We start from the raw sequence: 18,719 nt of genomic DNA, 5'->3' as shown, positions 1-18,719 counted from the left end.
TGTTTTAGAATAAAAATCGGAATGAGTTAGATTATTATAAATTACTAAAAAAAATCTTAATTAACTATTGTCATAATTGTTATTTTGTATTTTAATTATTGTGATCATTTATTCAGAAATATTATTGTTATTAACTATTATTATTAATAATATATTAATTAATTATAAAAAAAATTCTTATCAATAATAGTAGTTAGTAGTAGTAATAATACTACTACTACTAATAAAAAAAAAATCGTGAGCAGTGGCATTAACATCAAACAATGACATTGTTGGCATCATTAAGATCAGCAGCATTATCATCGGCAACGGCTACTGCTGCTACTGCTGTTCAATGACACTGCTGCTATTGTTCGACGACAACTATAATGGACGGCGTTAATTTTGGCAGCGATGGTTTGACAAAGATAAATTTCGGCTCTGTTTTTTTTTTTTTTGAATTGAATGAGGTATTTCTTATAATTTTTAGATTTTTATGGGGCAAAATGGAGAATCCAGGAATGATAAATTAATTCCTACCATTTGAGAGTCAATTTTCCACTCTCTATTTCCAAATTGAGGTGAACCCAACGATTTCGATTCTTTTTCTCCTATTATTTTACGAAGTAAATGTCGTTAGATTGAATTTCAAATATCATCGAAGTTTGTAAAAACATTTAACAAATTGAATTGGTTTATAAGATGATTTTTACAGTGAGATAAGTGGACTAACAATAAACTTCAGATTAAAGATTCTAAACTTAAAACTTAAATCCAACTGTGTTGCTGGTTGCCATCCCACGTATGATGACGTAACATCACATTACATTTAAAAAAAAAAAATCATATTTTACCTGCGTACTTGTCAAACACGTACCTCCCTCGGTTCCTCCTATTTGAAAAATCATTTTGCCAGTTGCCACCCGATAAAAGGAAACTGCAGAGACACAACACCCCGAAATCCAAATCAATACGACCAAGTCTCTCTTCTTTACTCATTAGCCCCTAAACAGCCTTTTCTGAACTTTCCTGTTTCTTTGTAAATTTTCCCACGCGCTTTCCCTACACATTAAAAAACAGAAGAAGAAGAAACAGAACATTCCATTTCCATTTCCTTTTTTACCCCTCCCGTACTCGCCACGTATATATACATTTATACGCACACCAACTCTCCTTCTTCGATGTTTCTTGTTTTCCATTTTACACGCCACGTCGTCTCCCCCTTCCCATTTTGACTTCCCTCCATTTATTGAAAAAAAATAAAAAAAACTCGTTTAAGTGTTGGTTGAACTGAGTCGCCCCGTTTGACCTTTCCTCGCCCCCTCTACCAAAATCACCCTCATCGCCTTCAAAAGCCGTGCGCTCCATCAGAGCCTCATTCTTTCTAAAACTGCTAATCTTCTTCTTCGTCTGCTGCATTTCGAGATTATTTCCGTATTGGTGAATTATTTATTTATTAGAATATAATTATTATCTGATATTCGCCCCAAAAAACAAAAAAAAAAAAATGAACGACCTATTCTCCGGATCCTTCTCTCGCTTCCGCAGCGAGCAAGCTTCTCCCGATCGCCCGCACCACCACACGACGATCCAGATGACGGAGAACCCGAACTCCACCGGCGGAGTCAACCTCGACAAGTTCTTCGACGACGTCGAATCGGTCAAGGACGAGCTCAAGGAGCTCGAAAGGCTACACAACAGCCTCCAGACGTCTCATGAGAAGAGCAAGACCTTACACAACGCGAAAGCCGTGAAAGACCTGCGCTCCCGAATGGACGCTGACGTCAGCGCCGCGTTGAAGAATGCCAAGTTGATCAAGATCCGCCTGGAGGCGCTGGACCGGTCCAACGCCGCGAATCGGAGCCTCCCCGGCTGCGGACCGGGATCTTCCTCGGACCGGACCAGGACCTCCGTGGTCAACGGGCTGAGGAAGAAGCTGAAGGACTCGATGGAGAGTTTTAACGAGTTGAGGCAGAGGATTTCGTCCGAGTATAGGGACACCGTTCAGAGGAGGTACTATACGGTCACCGGAGAGAATCCCGACGAGAAGACCTTAGATCGCTTGATTTCTACTGGTGAGTGGCGATAGACTGATGAATTTGCATATTACCTTGAATTCGAGGGTTATTTTGGGAAATATCTAAGTTATTGTGAAGCAATTTTCATTTGATTTATAATGTGTTTGATCTTCAAGATTGATGCATGCAAAATCAGTGAAAATTGCTTCTGTAATTGTCTATCTTATTATCTTGTTTCCTTGGAACAGGTGAAAATGCTTTTCAGACAAGCACTTAATTAGTATTAGACACTCATTGATTCAAAAGCACTTGAAATGTTTTCTGATGAAGAACTTGTAGATATTTTCAAAAAAGATTAACACATAACAACAATTAAGTGAAGATACTTTTGTTTTACAAAAAATTTTTGTTGTTCTAGTTTCCAAATGGTTTTACCAAATTAAAAAAAAAGGGGAGTTTCATTTAAAATCCTCCTTTATTACTAAAAATTAAAAGTGCACCTAAATTTATTGATATATTTTGAAGAAAAAGGAAATAGAAATGTATATATTTGTAATATCTGTCTTTAACCTCCAGTGTTTCTTGATTCTGTTTTTATAAATTTTATTCAAATATTAAGATTTTTTTTTTTTTGTCACTGTAATGTGATACAAGAGAAAAACATTAGGCAACTTTAGGGTATTTGAGATTGATACTTGTAACTTTGTTAAATATGCAGGAGAGAGTGAAACATTCTTGCAGAAAGCAATTCAGGAGCAAGGAAGGGGAAGAATTTTGGACACCATAAATGAGATACAAGAGAGGCATGATGCCGTGAAAGTGCTGGAGAAAAATCTTCAGGAATTGCACCAAGTTTTCCTAGACATGGCGGTATTGGTCCAGGCCCAAGGTGAACAATTGGACGACATTGAGAGCCAGGTGCAACGAGCTAATTCATATGTCAGAGGCGGGACCGAGAGATTGCAAACAGCCAGGAAGTATCAGCTAAGTACCCGAAAATGGACCTGTATCGCCATCACAATATTGCTAATCATAATCCTGTTTGTGGTGTTGTTCACTGTGAAACCATGGGACAATGGTGGTGGCAATGGTGGTGGTGGTAGTAGTCCGCAGAATCCAACGCCTCAGGCACAAACTCCGCCATCCTAAGCTCAGCCTTAGGATTTCATTATGCCTTATTTTAGCTGGATTTAATTGCTTTTGAACAGTTGAGATTTGATGGGGGGTGAGTGAGACAGTTGAGCTTAGTCATATGCGTTTCTATATTCTTTTTTGTACCTAGTATTTTGGTTTTGTTGCATGTATATTATCTGTTGGGTGCTACTTTTGTGTATTTTTTCATTGTATCTAATATTTTTCCCGTTTGAATGTCTTGGAATCAATTTTTTTTTTTTTTCAAATGGTAATTTACAGTTAAAATTTACCGACATCTCTTATAATGCAATCCGAATATACGAGTCGGTCATAAAATTAGATAATACATATTACATAGTTACATACAAGATCGATTTGCTACTCGCATGTGTGGAAAAAGGAGTAGTGTTACTTGATTCATGTTTTTTTTTTTTTTTTTTTGAATGGGGATTCTTGTTTGTTAAATAATATGAGTCAGCTTCTATCATTTTTAGGCTTGGACCTGGCAATAGGAAATTTATAATTAATTAAAAAGGGCAAAAAAAAACTGGTAGGCTGGGGGAAGACGGCAGCTGAATCTTCTACTGTCTAGATGCATTTGACAGCGCCATGTCATCTGTCCCGTTACGGCGAAATATTTACAGTTCATTATTATTGTAGGATTTCATTCATTAAAATACATTAAAACGTCACCTCCTATCTATAGAAAGTGATAAATACAAGTGACAATTATTTTACGGATAATTTTGAGAGTGTTAATTGGTTCAACTAATTAGATCACATGGGATTTACATATGTAAATTCTACGCAAAAAAGTTGACCGTCAATTTATAATAATATGACACTTAAAATTATCATTGTTAATAATGTTAAAAAAATAATTAATTTAAAAAAATACTAAGATTTTTATGGCAATGAAGTGGGTAGGCTTACCTCATTTTCTACCCACATAAAAAAAATGTTGCCTCCATTCCCTAATAAATTTAGTGGGGTGGGGATGGAGAATCCTCACGTGAAAAATAATTTTTCTATCTCCACCCCATTCTCCATTTACTTGTTTTATAATAGGTATAGATACGTGACTTCAGTAAATTAAAATTAAAGACTTAAATAAAAATAATTGTCATATTATAAAATATTTAAGTTAGTTTAAAAATCACTTAAATTTTGAAGCAACATCTTAAAAATGATATGAAAACTGAAAAATAATTGAAGAAAGAAACACCTTAAGAGAGAAAAAGAAAAGATAATAAAGTTTTACCGTTGAATAAGAATTATATTGAAGGATTTTCTTTTAGTTATAATACATTTGTATTAGGTTAAAAATAAAAATAAAATTATTAACCAACATTGTAATTAATAAAATAAAAAATAAAAAAATATTTGTATATAATAGGAATTGGGGTGAGGGTGGGGCGAGGAGTACAAAATAAAATCCCTCCCCCATTAAGAATTTAGGAATTATTGTTTCCTCATTCTTAAAAAATTATTTAAAATTTACCCCATTTGGGGTGGAGCCTCATAAGGCCCTAAACCCACAGAAAATTTTATAATCCCTAATCAAATATCTAAAATACATTTTAGCTTATCATAGTCCTTCTTTTATCTTTTTTTTAAAATTATTTTATAGTTTTAAATTTTGGTTCAAATATGCATCCCTAAAAACCAACTATAACAGTTATTATTTAAGCAAAAATATCAATACAATATTAGTATAGAACCAAATCAATTGCTAACAGACATTATGGTTTTGGGCCACAACTATATTCGAGAAACAAAAGGGCTGAAAAGGTAACTCTTCCTTACTTCTTCATGGCGACAATTCGTTTGATAGGTAAAAATCTATAGCTCTCTACAAAACCCATTAAGCTTATCGTCAAATTTTCCTTTTATTTTTTTTCCACTCATCTCCAAATTATTTTAGCTAACCCATACCATAATTTCTTTGCTGAAAACAGATATTGCTGTCAACTTCACAGGTTTGTCACTCGGGCATTTCATCAAACACATAATCTTCTTCTATTCTAAGATACAACTATTACCCCTGCAAATGTCACTTTTTGTTTGCAGATGGCATGTTCAAAGGAATCTATCATGGCAAACAATGCCACGCCTCAGATATAGCAACCGTTCTTAGTCGGGCTTGGAGTTCCGGTGTTGATCGAATCATTGTAAGCTTCTTTGCAACGCCCTTTTGAATTTTTCTTTATGTTATATAAATCCATAATTCGTTTCTTCAGTGAGAAAGAACATTGTATACATGGTTAAATGTGAAATTAGTAGTTAGGATTGTACTTTTTGTACTGTTAAGTCTTAAATTTCATTTTGTTCTGATGCTAAATGTAGGATATAATAATTGCAAATAAATGGGAAATTAGATATTTTTGTTAATCCTTGTAGAAAGTGGTTATTTTGATTACAAGTAAGTTTGGATAAGGTTTCTGGTCACAGGTGACTGGTGGGTCGCTTGAGGAATCGAAGGAAGCACTTGCTATTGCAGAAACTGATGGTTTGTTGTGTACTTGGGTTTTGCTGCTGAGGATATGCTTCTAAGTTATGTTTCTGAATGTGGGCTTTTACTTGTTTGAAACATTTTTGTCTGTTGCAGGAAGGCTTTTTTGCACGGTTGGTGTACACCCGACAAGATGCAAGGTTTCTGACTGTTTCCTGGAGTGCCTCTTATATGATTGTTCTGGTGTAACTTTGTTTGTGTGTGATTCTGTGGTTTACATGAAGATTTTTGTGGATATTGCTTTCTGGTGTATTTACACAGGAGTTTGAAGAGAGTGGGGATCCAGAAAAGCATTTTCAGGCTTTGTTGTCGTTGGCCAAAGAGGGAATCGAGAAAGGGAAGGTAGGATTTATTGTCTTTATGATGTAAAACATTAGATAAGGCTTTACTGCTGTTCGTAAATAATTTGATATTATTTTTTGATGCATGTAGCAGCTATTTTATTAGTAGAATTTTGTCATGCAACCTTGATGAACCATCTATCCTTTTAAGTTTGTTATTTGTCGTTAACATCTTCACTTCTCAATACATGCTTCCGTGATTGTACTATGATGCATTAGTTGTTAGATGATGCTGATATTTTTTTCCATCTTCAATGGTATTGTAATAAGGTTACACTTTCATATTGCTTGTATGTAAGGTGGTAGCAATTGGTGAGTGTGGTTTAGACTATGACAGGCTTCACTTTTGCCCATCAGAAATTCAAAGGAAGTAAGTGATTGTTCAGAGACGTAGTTGCTCATTCCTTTCTCTGCCCAAATAATTCCATGCTTTCGTTTGATGTTTACCATGTAACACTAGGTATTTTGAGAAGCAGTTTGAATTAGCATATGCTACAAAGCTGCCTATGTTCCTGCATATGCGTGAAGCTGCCGCTGATTTCTGTGCAATTGTAGAGCGAAATAAGGATAGGTGAGTTATCGAATGCTGTGGTTTTCAAAACCATTTTTGCTACCTAAAATTTGTTACTGATTTTATCTTTTCTTTTTTTATTTGAGGCTTTGACTGTGGATATTTGGCTTCCAAGATTAATCTTTCTGCCCAAAAAAAAAAAAGAAGAGATTATTATTGCCACTGGATATAATGTGCAGAAGATCTACTTTAGAGGATAGATCTAACCTTTGATTTGTGCACCAATTTTGTCTAAATCATTAAGTACTTTTTATTTCTATTAACTTTAGATTCTCTGACTCTTTTTCCCTTTTAGAATCTTTCCCTTCTGTTACACAATTTTAGATGGAACTCCAACATATTTTTTTTGATGATGAACTCCAACATATTTTGCACAATCTATAATGACTATTTATACCCAGTGGTTTACATGCTGATTTGTGCATGCTTGAAGTAAATCTTTTTCTGTTCATTTTACAGGTTCACTGGTGGGGTTACCCATTCATTTACTGGTAGTGCAGAAAATCGTGACAAACTTCTTACATTCAGCAACATGTATATAGGTGAAATTTCTGCAATTGTTGTTCTCGATGGCTCTTTTACATTTCCTCCCTTTTACTGAATACTATTATTTGCTCATTTCAACAATATTATATCTAGCAATAAAGGTCGATTGTGCTCACAGTTCATAGAATGTATTTTGAAGCTGTTGCAGATGTAATACCTGAGGGTTGCTCACATCTTATGTACTTAACAGGTATAAATGGTTGTTCTCTGAAGACGGCTGAGAATCTTGATGTTGTGAGGGGCATACCAATCGAGAGAATGATGATTGAGACGGATTCTCCATATTGTGAAATCAAGAACGCCCATGCTGGAATTAGTTTTGTAAAATCTACATGGCCGTCAAAGAAGAAAGAGAAGTATGATCAGGATTCATTAGTTAAAGGCCGCAATGAACCTTGCTTAGTTCGGTGAGGACAAATGTTTTCTTATGTCTTATTGTAATTTACATATAAAATCTTATTTGGTATCTTTTTATATGAATTTTGACAAACACTATTAGGTTTAGAAAGGATTTTTGTTTTTATTGGTTATTGAGGATTGGAACCTACTACGAATAGTGGAGCAATTCTATAGTCATAAGCAACTAGATAAAGATGGCTTGGAATACACAAGTATTCTTTTGTAAAGCATTTATGAATCTCTTTAGTTACACAACTTTACTGATGGAGAAGTTTCAGAATTTGTTAATTGTTTACACCCTTACTCTTCCTAAAATCGGGAACTAAGACGTGATCTTGACGTATCATGATGCATATATTGTCTTTAATCTTTATGTATCATGATTCTTAACCAGCTCACATTGGCACATTTATGTAAAAATATCTTAGTACAAAAGTTGCCTTGTTCTTGGCTTGTCTTTGCTTGTAATTTCAAAGCATGTTTCTGAACATGATGACTGGTTTTTAGGCAAGTTCTTGAAGTGGTAGCTGGCTGTAAAGGAATTAATGACATAGATCAACTAAGTCGGACCTTGTACCACAACACTTGCAGGTAATGTTTTGACTGTTGGAGTTTATAGTTTTCATCCATTGCTCATTCAGGTGATCAGTGATATTAGGCCACTCATAATGAACTGATAAGAAGTTAATATTTAGAGACTGCACTATTCTGTCTGATCATTGATTCCAAATTGCCAATCATATCCACACTTAGCCAAGTAATGTTAGTGTAACCTGAGCATGTTAGCGGCCTGGTGTTTTCATTCTTATCACCGCATATTTTACCATTTTGTTCAGTTGTTAATCAGTTTGGAAGTTTCGACATGCAGGGTTTTCTTTCCTCAGGACTTGGACTCCACTGCAGATGCACTACTTGCTGGTCGCCGCAACACTCCTTGAAGGACTTACAAGTTGTGACTCTGCTTGAACAAACTTCCTGACCAAAAATTGTTAAGATGCTTGGTTCCTCGTTAATAGCGAAGAAAGGAAGCCGATATTTAGCTTTGAAGCAGAATTGCTTGGACAACCTGATGAGCTTGTAAAAGCATATCATTTGCTCTTTTCTGATCAGAGTTAAACGTAAAATCAGATCTGGATGGCATTACAATATTTCCATGGTCAATCAAAATTTTAAATTGTTGAACGATGCATATCACATTGAAAATCCAACCACTGTATTTCGGCACCGACTCAACTTCTTTGTGAACTGAACAATATGTTTTCTGATGCTACTACCGTTTTCAGAAACATCTCAAGATACAGCCACCTGTTTACAAATGGTAAACGCCTTCAACAAGCTAGCCCCGCAACTCAGCATGAAAACTTATCAGTTCACAATTTAACTTTCCATATTCACAAGGAAACAACTAAATTTAATCAGCATCCTGTCAGATTGATGAATCAGTGCATTCAGTGGAGCATAATATTCTGCACAGGACAGTTCATAATAAATTTGTCATAATACCTGAACTGTTGTAGGAAAAACAACTACATACGCTCAATGGACCGCAACTATAAAACCTCATTCAACCTCACATCGATGTGATAAATCTGTACCATTATAAAAAGTAGTGAAGCATAAAGAAACAGGCTATCATTCAAAATTTACAAGTAGAAGTCAACATTTTCCCGCAAAAACTCCATCCATTAGTAGATTAAAACATTTCTGATGCCATATTTCTTTATGTGCTAATGCTAGAAAGCAATTCGCTGCCGTCAATGCTGTTTTCTGTTTTCGTTTCCTTTGCTGCCGGCAAAACAGGAGGAGCTCTTTCATTTGCCATATTCAATCGCAGGGGCCGCCCTTCGACTTCCTACTTGCATAATTTGTAATAAATAAATAAATATAACTGAAGATTGAAAATTCGCAAAATCAGTCACCAAATCAGAGCCTTACCACTCCGTTCATGGCATCCAAAGCAGATTGTAAATCCTCTGCTGTTTCAAAAGTGACAAAACCAAAGCCTCGAGATCTTCCAGTGTATCTCTCAAAGATAACCTTGGCACTCAATAAACCTGGCTGGCCCTGAAAAGCATCTCTTAAACCCTGAGAAGTCAGACCCCAGCCAAGATTTCCAGCATAGATCTTGTGAGGGCTGTCGACAAAGCCCTGGTAACTGTTCTGTAATTTTGGCCCCATTGCTGCCCTTTCACCTCCTCTTGGCACTTCTGGGAAGTTCACCTTTACAGTTCGGCCACCAATTTGCTGTCAACCAATATTGATAAGAACAAAATGTTACCATTTAAACACAAAATGATGGAAATTTACCATCTTGGCTAAATAAGCTATAGAATGACAGAATGTGAAGTCCAAAACTACTGTCAAGGAGAAGTGAAATTAAAGGTACTAATAAAGAAATACATCCATCACAATAACAAGATAGCTTTTACATAGAATTTTGCAAAAAATATAGAGTTGGATCTCATCCATGCTACTTTCATCATGTTGCACAATGTGTTAAGACTTAAGAGTAAGGTGTATTCATGTGTTCATAGAATGAATGGAATGCACATCTAAAATAATGTAACTAAGAAAAACCAGGCACCGTCCATTTCCAAAATGCTGACAGTTGAAGGGTTCAATCAATACAATAGCAATGCAAATACCATCAGCACTTACGGAACCATCAAATAAACGAATTGCTTCTTTAGCTTCTTCCACACTCCCCATAGTAACAAAACCAAACCCTCTGCTTCTGTCCGTAACTCGATCGTAAACAATCTGTGAAAAAACACAATTCATAAACAATCTCAAAACTTTCACATCGAACATACCTTAAAATTCATAAAATTCTCTCATTAAAAACTTTCATAGTGAACATTCCTTAAAATTCATAAAATTATCTCATTAGACGTCATAAAATATGCAGAAACTAAAACAATCCCAAGAGAAAAAAAAAAAAACAAATGAAAGCACAAACCTCAGCTGAAGCCACGGTACCAGCCTCCGCAAAAACCTCAGCTAACGAAGAAGAAGTCATCGAATAAGGCAAATTCCCTACGTAAAGCCTCGCCGCTTCATCAGACGCAGCCACCTTTGGCTCTTCTTCCTCTTCTACTGCTTCTTCTTCTTCTTCTTCTTCTTGTTCGGTTTCTGGCTCATCTTGGCTATCCTCAGTGACTCGAAAGCCATCAAATAAAGCCGAGAATTGGCGAAAATGAGAAAGAGAGAGGAGTGACAAGTGGAGGGCACTGGGGTTTTGGGCTTTTTCGAGTTTAAGGGGTTTCGGGGACTTGGTTTTAAATAAAGATGGCAAGTGATTCGTGGGGATTTGAGTAATTGCTTGGAGGTTGTAAAGCTTGTTGCAGAGCGAAGACGAAGCAGCCATTGAGACAGTAGAAGCTGCCATTTTGGATTTGGAACTCAGACTCAGAGAAGGGAATTTTTTTTTTGAGAATTTAGAGGATATTGGGTTCAGTAATTGGAATAGCAAACTCTAAGGCGGATAAGGTCGTTGAAAATTAATAACATGCATTCATTGAGGGTAATATTGGAATAAAAAATCTGTTGCCTCTCTCTCTCTCTCTCTCGCTCTCTTTTTAAAGGGCTATTGTATATTTTCCTTAGGAGTTATTAAACCAATTTGCTTAACTGTCTTTTCCAAATAAAATTATTGTGAAAACTGATATAAATAATCCTAAAATCATTTGTTTATTGGGAAAATCCTTGCTTTGGTTGGTTAAAGTGTAATGTTGATGGTGTGTAATCCGTAACTCTATGGGTGAATTTGTGGTAATAAGGTATGAGTGTTTTCTAGGTACTTTTGATTCATGAGAGGCTGAAGCTCTTGGCATTAGAGAGGCTCTCAGTTGAATGAAGGGCCAGTTGCCTTGTGTTATTATCGAAATGGACAACCTTTAAGTCTTTCAAGCTTTAATTGAAAATTTTTCCAGCCCCAATGCTTTTGGCCTTATAATTGAGAAATGTCGATTTCTTACTATGCCTATAGGAGAAGTGCAATTCTCGTTTATGAGTCGATCTGTAAATTCTGCTGTCTATTCTGTTGCTAGAACAAAAGGTTTTATGTCAAGCCCTAGAGAATGTAGTCATGTTCCACATCTGTGCTTACTAAATAGTTTGTAATGTTGTTTTAATGAAATTTCTTTTTAAAAAAAAATCTTAAAATCACTCGAGATTGAAATGAGATAAGTGAAAATTTAGTACTTTTTTAAGGAGTTTAACTGTTCTGAATGCAGTTACAGACTAAATAAGAAAATGGAGGAAAATTTACAAACTTTGATGTGATAAAATGGTAAAAAATTTATTTTAGTAGATTTTATATTCTTTTATTTTTTTATTTTAATCTTTATTTTAATAAAGTGGGGACTTACTCTTTAAAAAATAACTCATGATTGTTTACTTTTTTTTTTTGGGTGAAAAGAAATAACCCGTGATTTTGTTTGTGCTTGAAGTGGTATGTAGGTATATACGGCATTTGCAAGAATGGAAAAGAAACCATCTTTGGTTTTGAAAACCAAATTTGTTAAAATTGAAACAACTAATATCAAAAGTTAAAATTAAATTTAGCATGTTAGAGTTATTATGCATTTTATTAAAAAGATAAATAACAACAGATGATAATTAATAAGTTATAATTGTGTCAATCTAGTTATCAATTACATTGGTGAAGTATAGATTCCACAAACTCGTTTCCCACCTTCTTTCTTCTTTTTTCTCTCATTAAAATATATAAAAAAGGGGGGGGGGGGGGGGGGGGGGGGGGGCGAGAGGGAAACGCCGGATCTTCACGAAAAGTCTTTTTATTTAGTATGAAAGTAAACATTCACATCGATTCACATCATGTTCTTTCTTAACTCAAATACAAGGTTGTGGCAGTTATGGGTAGTTTTATTATGTTGGTGTATTACGATATGGTTGATCATGGCATGGGTATTTTTAATTATTTGGGTGTATTATAACATAATTTTCATCTGGATCCAATGGCTTCAAGCCCCAGATATGAAAATATTTCAAGCTTAGAAGATGAACCTTTGCCAAAAAAAAAAAAAAAAAAATCTACTACGTCATCAATCAGCTGAGCTTAATATAATACAGCAGTGACTTATTTGATGTAGCTGAAATTTATTGTATGCTGATCTATAGAAAGATTGTAATGAATAATATTGATTTTGTTAATTGTACTTTTAGTTTGTAATTTTGTTTGGTTAAATGAAAGTTATGTCGGGTTCAAAAATTATAATATAATAATTATTTGGTCTGTTTTGTTCATGTTGATAATATAGTTTAAAAAAAACTGTTTTTGACAAGAATCACTTTACCGAATTCTTAAACAAAACTTGAACGTCTTATTAAATGCATGGGTCCGATTATGTTGCAACTGCGGTACCGTGTCACAATTGCAACCAACTATTGAGTCCACTTAGATGAGGGGTGCAATAGTGGATCCAATGGCTAGTTGCTACAGTTGCAACATACCCAAATCCTAAATGCATTGGAGGCTTTTTTTTAAAAAAAAAAAATGAATAACGCATTAGATTTCAGTCCGTTTATAAGAATCACTGATGACATTTTCACCAGAGAGACTGTCTCAAAGAATATTACAAACTAAAATAATTGTTAACTAGTGGAAGACTCAGTTCTATAAATAATTTAAAATTTTTTATATTAGAGAATTCAATATACGTATATATATATATATATATATGCTTGCATGCATGCATACATACATACATATATCCCAATGTGATTTATCCTATAAAACCAATCACAACATAATTTATCAAACTACATTTATACAATTCTAAATTTGCAGATCAAATGCATTCCACTTGCAGAAGTAGAGTAGATAATGGATTCACACAAAAGTTCTATTATTATTCAAGATATCAAAGAGTCATAAACCCAGAAAGCATAAATAGCTTAAGCACGCCACACTAAAACGTTTTTCAGAATCATAAACACATTATCTGGACTCCCACACTTTTATTTTCAGACTTACCAAAACCAACCCTTCTATGTTCCAATCCTTTATTTAACTACTTATACAGTGCATCAAGGTATTGGCATCTCTAACCATTCCAAGCTGCCTGCTTGGAATGGCAAAGACGATCACCTTCACGCAGATGAGCCAAGAATGATTTGCCTAAACCAAACGGTAGGTGGACAATCCACAGAGCTACTCCATTTGGTCGAAGGTAAGGATGGGTTTGGTGCAGCACCAATCCCAAATGGTTTACATGCTATCAAACTTTAAGGTTGCAGCAGTTATCAGCTGCTGCAACCCACTGGCTGGGCATGACAATGCCACGCCCGGTGTCCATAATGCCCGAAAAAGAGTGGACAGGTGGCCCGAGATGATTGATCCGAAAGTGACCAAACTCTCCCCTTGAGTACATGCTAGTCACCTCCGACCCTGAAAGATTAGGGCCACTGCCATTTGTTTCTTTTGGAGAACTCAAAGTTCCACTCTCAGACTGCAGGACTTCGGAACTCTGAGAGCCAGTGGGCTGAAGCAATTGCTGAATACAAGTTTTCTTCTCTTCAGTTCTGCCACTTCCATCTCGAGTCTTTGTGTTCAAGAAACGTCCACCGCACCCCCTTGGTCGACGCATGGCATGGAGATGGCGTGAATGGTGCATATAAGGCTGTGGCACAGCAAAAGAATCTAAATCATTGTTCTTGATAAACATAAACTCTTAAGGGGGCCATAAAACTTTTCGAGAAATCACAATTTTGCCATGTCGGCAATTACATTACTTGCCATATTAAATGGCATGAAAGCAGCAAACTTTCAATTAAGAATCTTAATAAGCTCCCAAATTACTGAACGTGATGATTTCAATATATCCAACTTAAGATGTCACATCCTATCCCAAATTATATACTGAATCAAGATACCATACCTTCCGTTTCCTAGTTATTTTGTTCTCAAGTACAGCCTTTGCACGTGACTTCCGACGCCTAATAATCCCATGATACTGCTTAGCGTTAACATATATTGGTCCATCATCTGTTGCCAAGTTAAGTGGCAGCATAATCCGGCCCTGGTTTTGTCATGAATAAGCATATGCATCAGTTAAAAGTTGCTAGATTCAAGCATGTGTATCTGTTACAAAAGCCTGACAAGTGCAGAATGTAGAGTTCATAGTATAAGCCTGACAAGTGCAGAATGTAGAGTTCATAGTATAAAAGATGTCAATCTAAATTCAGCGCAAAAAACCTGTTAATCTGATAAGAAAGCCGCAGGTTTCTCCATCACTCTGTTCCAAATTCCAATGTATGCAATTGTTTTTTATGTTTTTCATGTTGATAAATCTCTACTTTCTTTACTCTCCCTCAGCGAAACTTTCTTGGTTTCCCTGACATACTTCTAGTGTTTATACATTTTTTTTTTCGTCCAAACGGTGTATGAGAACTTAGAACACAAAAAATTATCTGTCCTTGCGTGGGTGTGCCAAAGTTTTCGGTCAAGCCAAAACTAAATGCAATGTTTCATCTTCTTGGCAACAAGCTACAGAATCTTAGAACATTGTGCTTTGCAATTGCTTTTTGCATGCTTCTTAACTCAAGCAGATGAATACAGGCTGTGTAATAATAATAGATCACCTTAAGCAGTTTCTCTCTTTAATTTATCTACTTCTACAAACAAGCTCACACTAAACCTTTGACATTTGTAAATTAAGAGCAAGATGAACATTATGAGATAATATTATTGAAATATAATTGCAAAGAATGGGTGGGCTAAGTAAAGATGGAAGACAAACCGAAATTTGAGCTCCATAAGCTGAGAAAACTCCGTAATATTGATCTGCATAAGGATACTTTGCACAGATCTACATTTGCAGCCCATAGATAAATAGAAACAATTAATCATTAAGGTAAGAAAAGAGATAATAATTCAAAATTTTATTAAAGTTGGAAAAAAATCGCACCATAGGTTGGCCAAATCCCAACTCGAAGCATCCTGGATTTTCTGGCAAAGCTGATTGCAAAGATATGGCAGGGGGAAGCTTTTGTCCATCCCCTGAACTTTTGACATCGCCTGAACGGGAAACCGCTTGGCTAGTGAATAATAATCAAAATAAAGTGCTATGTATAAATGAATCAAAAGTTGGGAAGATTACCACCTGATTTATATACACATATAGGAAAAAAAAAAGTATTCCTTATTCATGTTGCGAAATATATTATGTAGAAGAAAGAATGTCACCCTTCTGCAGTATTTCAATGATTTCTGCAAGGGAGAGAGAACTGATACCAAGAACTTGTGATTAATTAAGATGTTACTTGTAGAGTTGTATTCGAAATGAAAATGATTTAACTGAAATTAAGTTTCTTTAATGAGCATGATATGTAAGCTAAGTCCATATACTGTTTCATCACAGTGAATTCTACTTTTGGGTTTGGATCGTTCTTTTGCTGCTTCCTTTGTTACAAACGAAAAACAGGGCAGAAGCCAGAACGTGTAACAAAAGGCTAACAGCCTCTTAAATTTTCTCCACTGACAACATACTTATTTTACAAATTTGGACTTGGACTGGGAATCTAGTAAAACAGAGCTGTTTAACTAAGATCCCCACACAAGTTTGCATTTTATAAAATAAAGATGTTCACAATGGAGACTGAATTAATCTTCCCCATTGGCAATTTTACTACCTTTTGTTGAGCACCTATTTTTGAGGTATACAGCAAATGCTGCCATTATCCAATCCCTGTGACTCCATAGATTTTAAACTGAAAACTTGCAATATCCAATCAACGACTTCTGAAGGCAAATAAACATTGTTGCATATCCAATTCATGATTTCAAGGCAAATAAACATTGTTGCATATCCAATTAATGATTTCAGACACAGATTTGTGCTCAAGAAGAAATTTGTCATTTTTGTTTACTTCACAATGCTTGTCCACTTATTAAGAACTAACAGTTGATTTTCTTGGATTATAAGGATGTTGATTTAGTTTTACAAAATAAGCAATAATTCACAACATTCAAAGTGGGGTTTCCACTACTCAATGAAGTGGGGTTGCAACTTCAAATTTCTTTAATCTAGTTTCAGGATAAGATCATTTACTTAGTCAAACATAAAAATCTTGTTATTAGTTCATAATAACCAATTACTTGCTAGCTCCTCTACTTTGTACATTAAAATTTAATTTGAAGTCACAAAAGCACCGACAAAAGAATAACTATAGGAAGGGATAGCACACAAATAAAAATTTGGATCATGCCCCATATCTTGATAAAATATTTTAATTTAAACGCCACTGTTTTGTCTCCACTCATCCTTAGAAAACTCAAGTGTGGTAGTGAAAATCACTTCCCATCATCCATAACCCTTAGTTACATATGGATCCCATATCCTCAATCACTGAGAAGCAACAACCTTATTTTATTTGTTTATTTTTAGGTATTGCATGAATGGAATCCATTTCCCCTCCTCAACTTGAAGAGCGGAGTTCAAACCCCATACCTTTTTGTACCATTCCAAACTGTTTTACCAACTGAACCAACCAATACCCACAAAGCAACAACTCTAGTAAACCTACAATTTAACCTTTTTTTTTAACGGAAAAACATAATAAATTTTTGGAACGTAGGAGAGTAATTCGTTTTTCATTCTAAAGATAACTTGAGACCTATCTTAACCTCAATTTACATATTAGAATCTAATGGTAAAAATAATTATTAGCACGATGCAAGATGAAAACAAGATAATTCCCGAGGGTTTTTTTATCGATCAAGGCTTTTTTTTTTAAAAAAAAAAAAGGGAAAAAAATGGAGAATATAACCAAAATGTAAACGAAGAATAATTAATTACCAGGAAAGAAAGAGAAGTGTGTTGTGTTTGGCTTATCCAGTGTTTGACCTGCTTCTTCAGTTGAAGTTTCCATGGATAGAGGCTTCAATTGGCCACAAGATGCCCCGTAAACAGATTGAGACCCCAAGGAGCTCCACCAAGGTGCTGATGAATGCACAGATGAGAGCTGCCCATTTTGATTATGACCATTTCCTTCATGATGCTCTTTGAAATACACAGTTTGCATGGCCATTGTTTCTTCCCTCAAAATTATCCAAAGCAGCAATTTTGCTCTTGTGACTGCTGCCTTTCAGTATCTTGAATCTAAGCCTGCAACTCAAAGTCATAATTAAAATTACCACCAATTATTAGAGAAATTTCAATCACAAGAATATGGGGAAATTTTCTTTGAAGATTTTGGTCATCCCATCATAATACAATCCAACATATCTGTTTGATCTAGTAAGATTTACAGACACGTCTGTTGGAAGAAAAAAATGGATAGAACTAGAAAGAAGAAACTTTTAAGTACCAAGACAAAAAAATATATTATACCAAGATCAAAATATCATCATTATTTTCGGCAACTCAATTAGATTAATGCTGAAAAAAATAAGATAAAAATGGAAAGAAAACAGAAAGTCAGGAACAACCCATTTGAGAAACAAAAAGATTGCATCAGCTGAATATACAAGAGATCAAACTGTGAAGAAAATAAGTAAGACAACAAGAGAACTGGAGTGAAGACTGAAGAGATAATAAATATTCTGACAAAAACTGGAATCAGTTGGAAACAAAAACAAAAACAAAGTAGAGAAAGTACTCACTTGACAGTAGAAAAAGAGAAGTAAAGCTAAGGCTTTTGAATCCTATGCAGAAGCAAAGAAACCCCATTTGTTAGGAGCCATGTCTGCACAATTTCAAGCAAGAAAAACAAGAGAAATAGAAAGAGAGAGAGGGGTAGAAAGTTGAGAAGCAAGAAGGCAAATATTAGCGTACAAGTGTAATGGAACTACATGCCATTAACCAATAACATTTAGCTTTCATGCAAGTCTTTTGTATTTTGTGTAAATTGCGTTATAAAAGCTAATTAATTATATTTAGTTATAAACTCTCCTTGTTGTCACTTCTTTTCTCTCTCTTGCTTTTTATATAATCCAAGCTTGGGGTTGTCATTTCCCAATATTTCTTCTCCCACTTCATTTTCAATTCCAAAAATAGTTTTGTGGGGATTTGTAACAGTGCAAGAAGCCGAGCTATCGCAATTATATAAACTTTGAGGCCATCTATTTTTAGTAAAGATTATAAATTTTTGCTTTATAAGTTTTTATAATTACAAGGGGTTTTTTTTTATAAGCTTAATCATACTTAAGAATTCTAATTAGATCTTTTAGTGGTCCTTGTTTTTACAACACATAA

General features: G+C 35.0%; 4 protein-coding genes across 5 annotated transcripts; 2 read left to right on the top strand and 2 right to left on the bottom strand.

Moving 5' to 3' along the window:
- The first annotated feature begins 1,117 nt into the window (after positions 1 to 1,117).
- LOC102629306 (syntaxin-121) lies at positions 1,118 to 3,365 on the top strand. Its single transcript, XM_006481549.4, has 2 exons — positions 1,118 to 2,054; positions 2,716 to 3,365. The coding sequence occupies exons 1-2, from the start codon at positions 1,487 to 1,489 to the stop codon at positions 3,144 to 3,146; spliced, it is 999 nt and encodes a 332-aa protein (XP_006481612.1). The 5' UTR covers positions 1,118 to 1,486; the 3' UTR covers positions 3,147 to 3,365.
- Positions 3,366 to 4,822: 1,457 nt separating this feature from the next.
- On the top strand, positions 4,823 to 8,689 carry LOC102629588 (uncharacterized). Of its 2 annotated transcripts, none has more exons than XM_006481550.4 (12): positions 4,823 to 4,965; positions 5,090 to 5,110; positions 5,202 to 5,302; positions 5,583 to 5,640; positions 5,740 to 5,783; positions 5,905 to 5,985; positions 6,284 to 6,354; positions 6,445 to 6,555; positions 7,015 to 7,097; positions 7,292 to 7,508; positions 8,008 to 8,091; positions 8,369 to 8,689. In XM_006481550.4, the coding sequence occupies exons 1-12, from the start codon at positions 4,944 to 4,946 to the stop codon at positions 8,436 to 8,438; spliced, it is 963 nt and encodes a 320-aa protein (XP_006481613.1). In that variant the 5' UTR covers positions 4,823 to 4,943; the 3' UTR covers positions 8,439 to 8,689. The 2 variants fall into 2 exon arrangements, with proteins under 2 accessions (XP_006481613.1, XP_015386894.1); XM_015531408.3 differs by having other exon boundaries at positions 4,898 to 4,922.
- Positions 8,690 to 8,979: 290 nt separating this feature from the next.
- Positions 8,980 to 10,986, bottom strand: LOC102629868 (33 kDa ribonucleoprotein, chloroplastic). Its single transcript, XM_006481551.4, has 4 exons — positions 10,460 to 10,986; positions 10,159 to 10,260; positions 9,436 to 9,744; positions 8,980 to 9,352 (listed from the first exon to the last, which is right to left on the bottom strand). Exons 1-4 carry the CDS (start codon positions 10,886 to 10,888, stop codon positions 9,221 to 9,223), a joined length of 972 nt encoding a protein of 323 aa, XP_006481614.1. The 5' UTR covers positions 10,889 to 10,986; the 3' UTR covers positions 8,980 to 9,220.
- A 2,367-nt stretch (positions 10,987 to 13,353) lies between these two features.
- On the bottom strand, positions 13,354 to 18,346 carry LOC102630159 (nuclear transcription factor Y subunit A-10). The gene is made up of 6 exons (XM_006481552.4): positions 18,128 to 18,346; positions 17,322 to 17,630; positions 15,432 to 15,541; positions 15,264 to 15,332; positions 14,403 to 14,543; positions 13,354 to 14,144 (listed from the first exon to the last, which is right to left on the bottom strand). Exons 2-6 carry the CDS (start codon positions 17,551 to 17,553, stop codon positions 13,743 to 13,745), a joined length of 954 nt encoding a protein of 317 aa, XP_006481615.1. The 5' UTR covers positions 17,554 to 17,630; positions 18,128 to 18,346; the 3' UTR covers positions 13,354 to 13,742.
- Positions 18,347 to 18,719: the final 373 nt, after the last annotated feature.

Source organism: Citrus sinensis, chromosome 6, assembly GCF_022201045.2.
Source record: "Citrus sinensis cultivar Valencia sweet orange chromosome 6, DVS_A1.0, whole genome shotgun sequence".
Lineage (NCBI taxonomy): Eukaryota > Viridiplantae > Streptophyta > Magnoliopsida > Sapindales > Rutaceae > Citrus > Citrus sinensis.
Note: the sequence above shows the minus strand (reverse complement) of the source record. Positions and strands in the feature narration are given on the sequence as shown.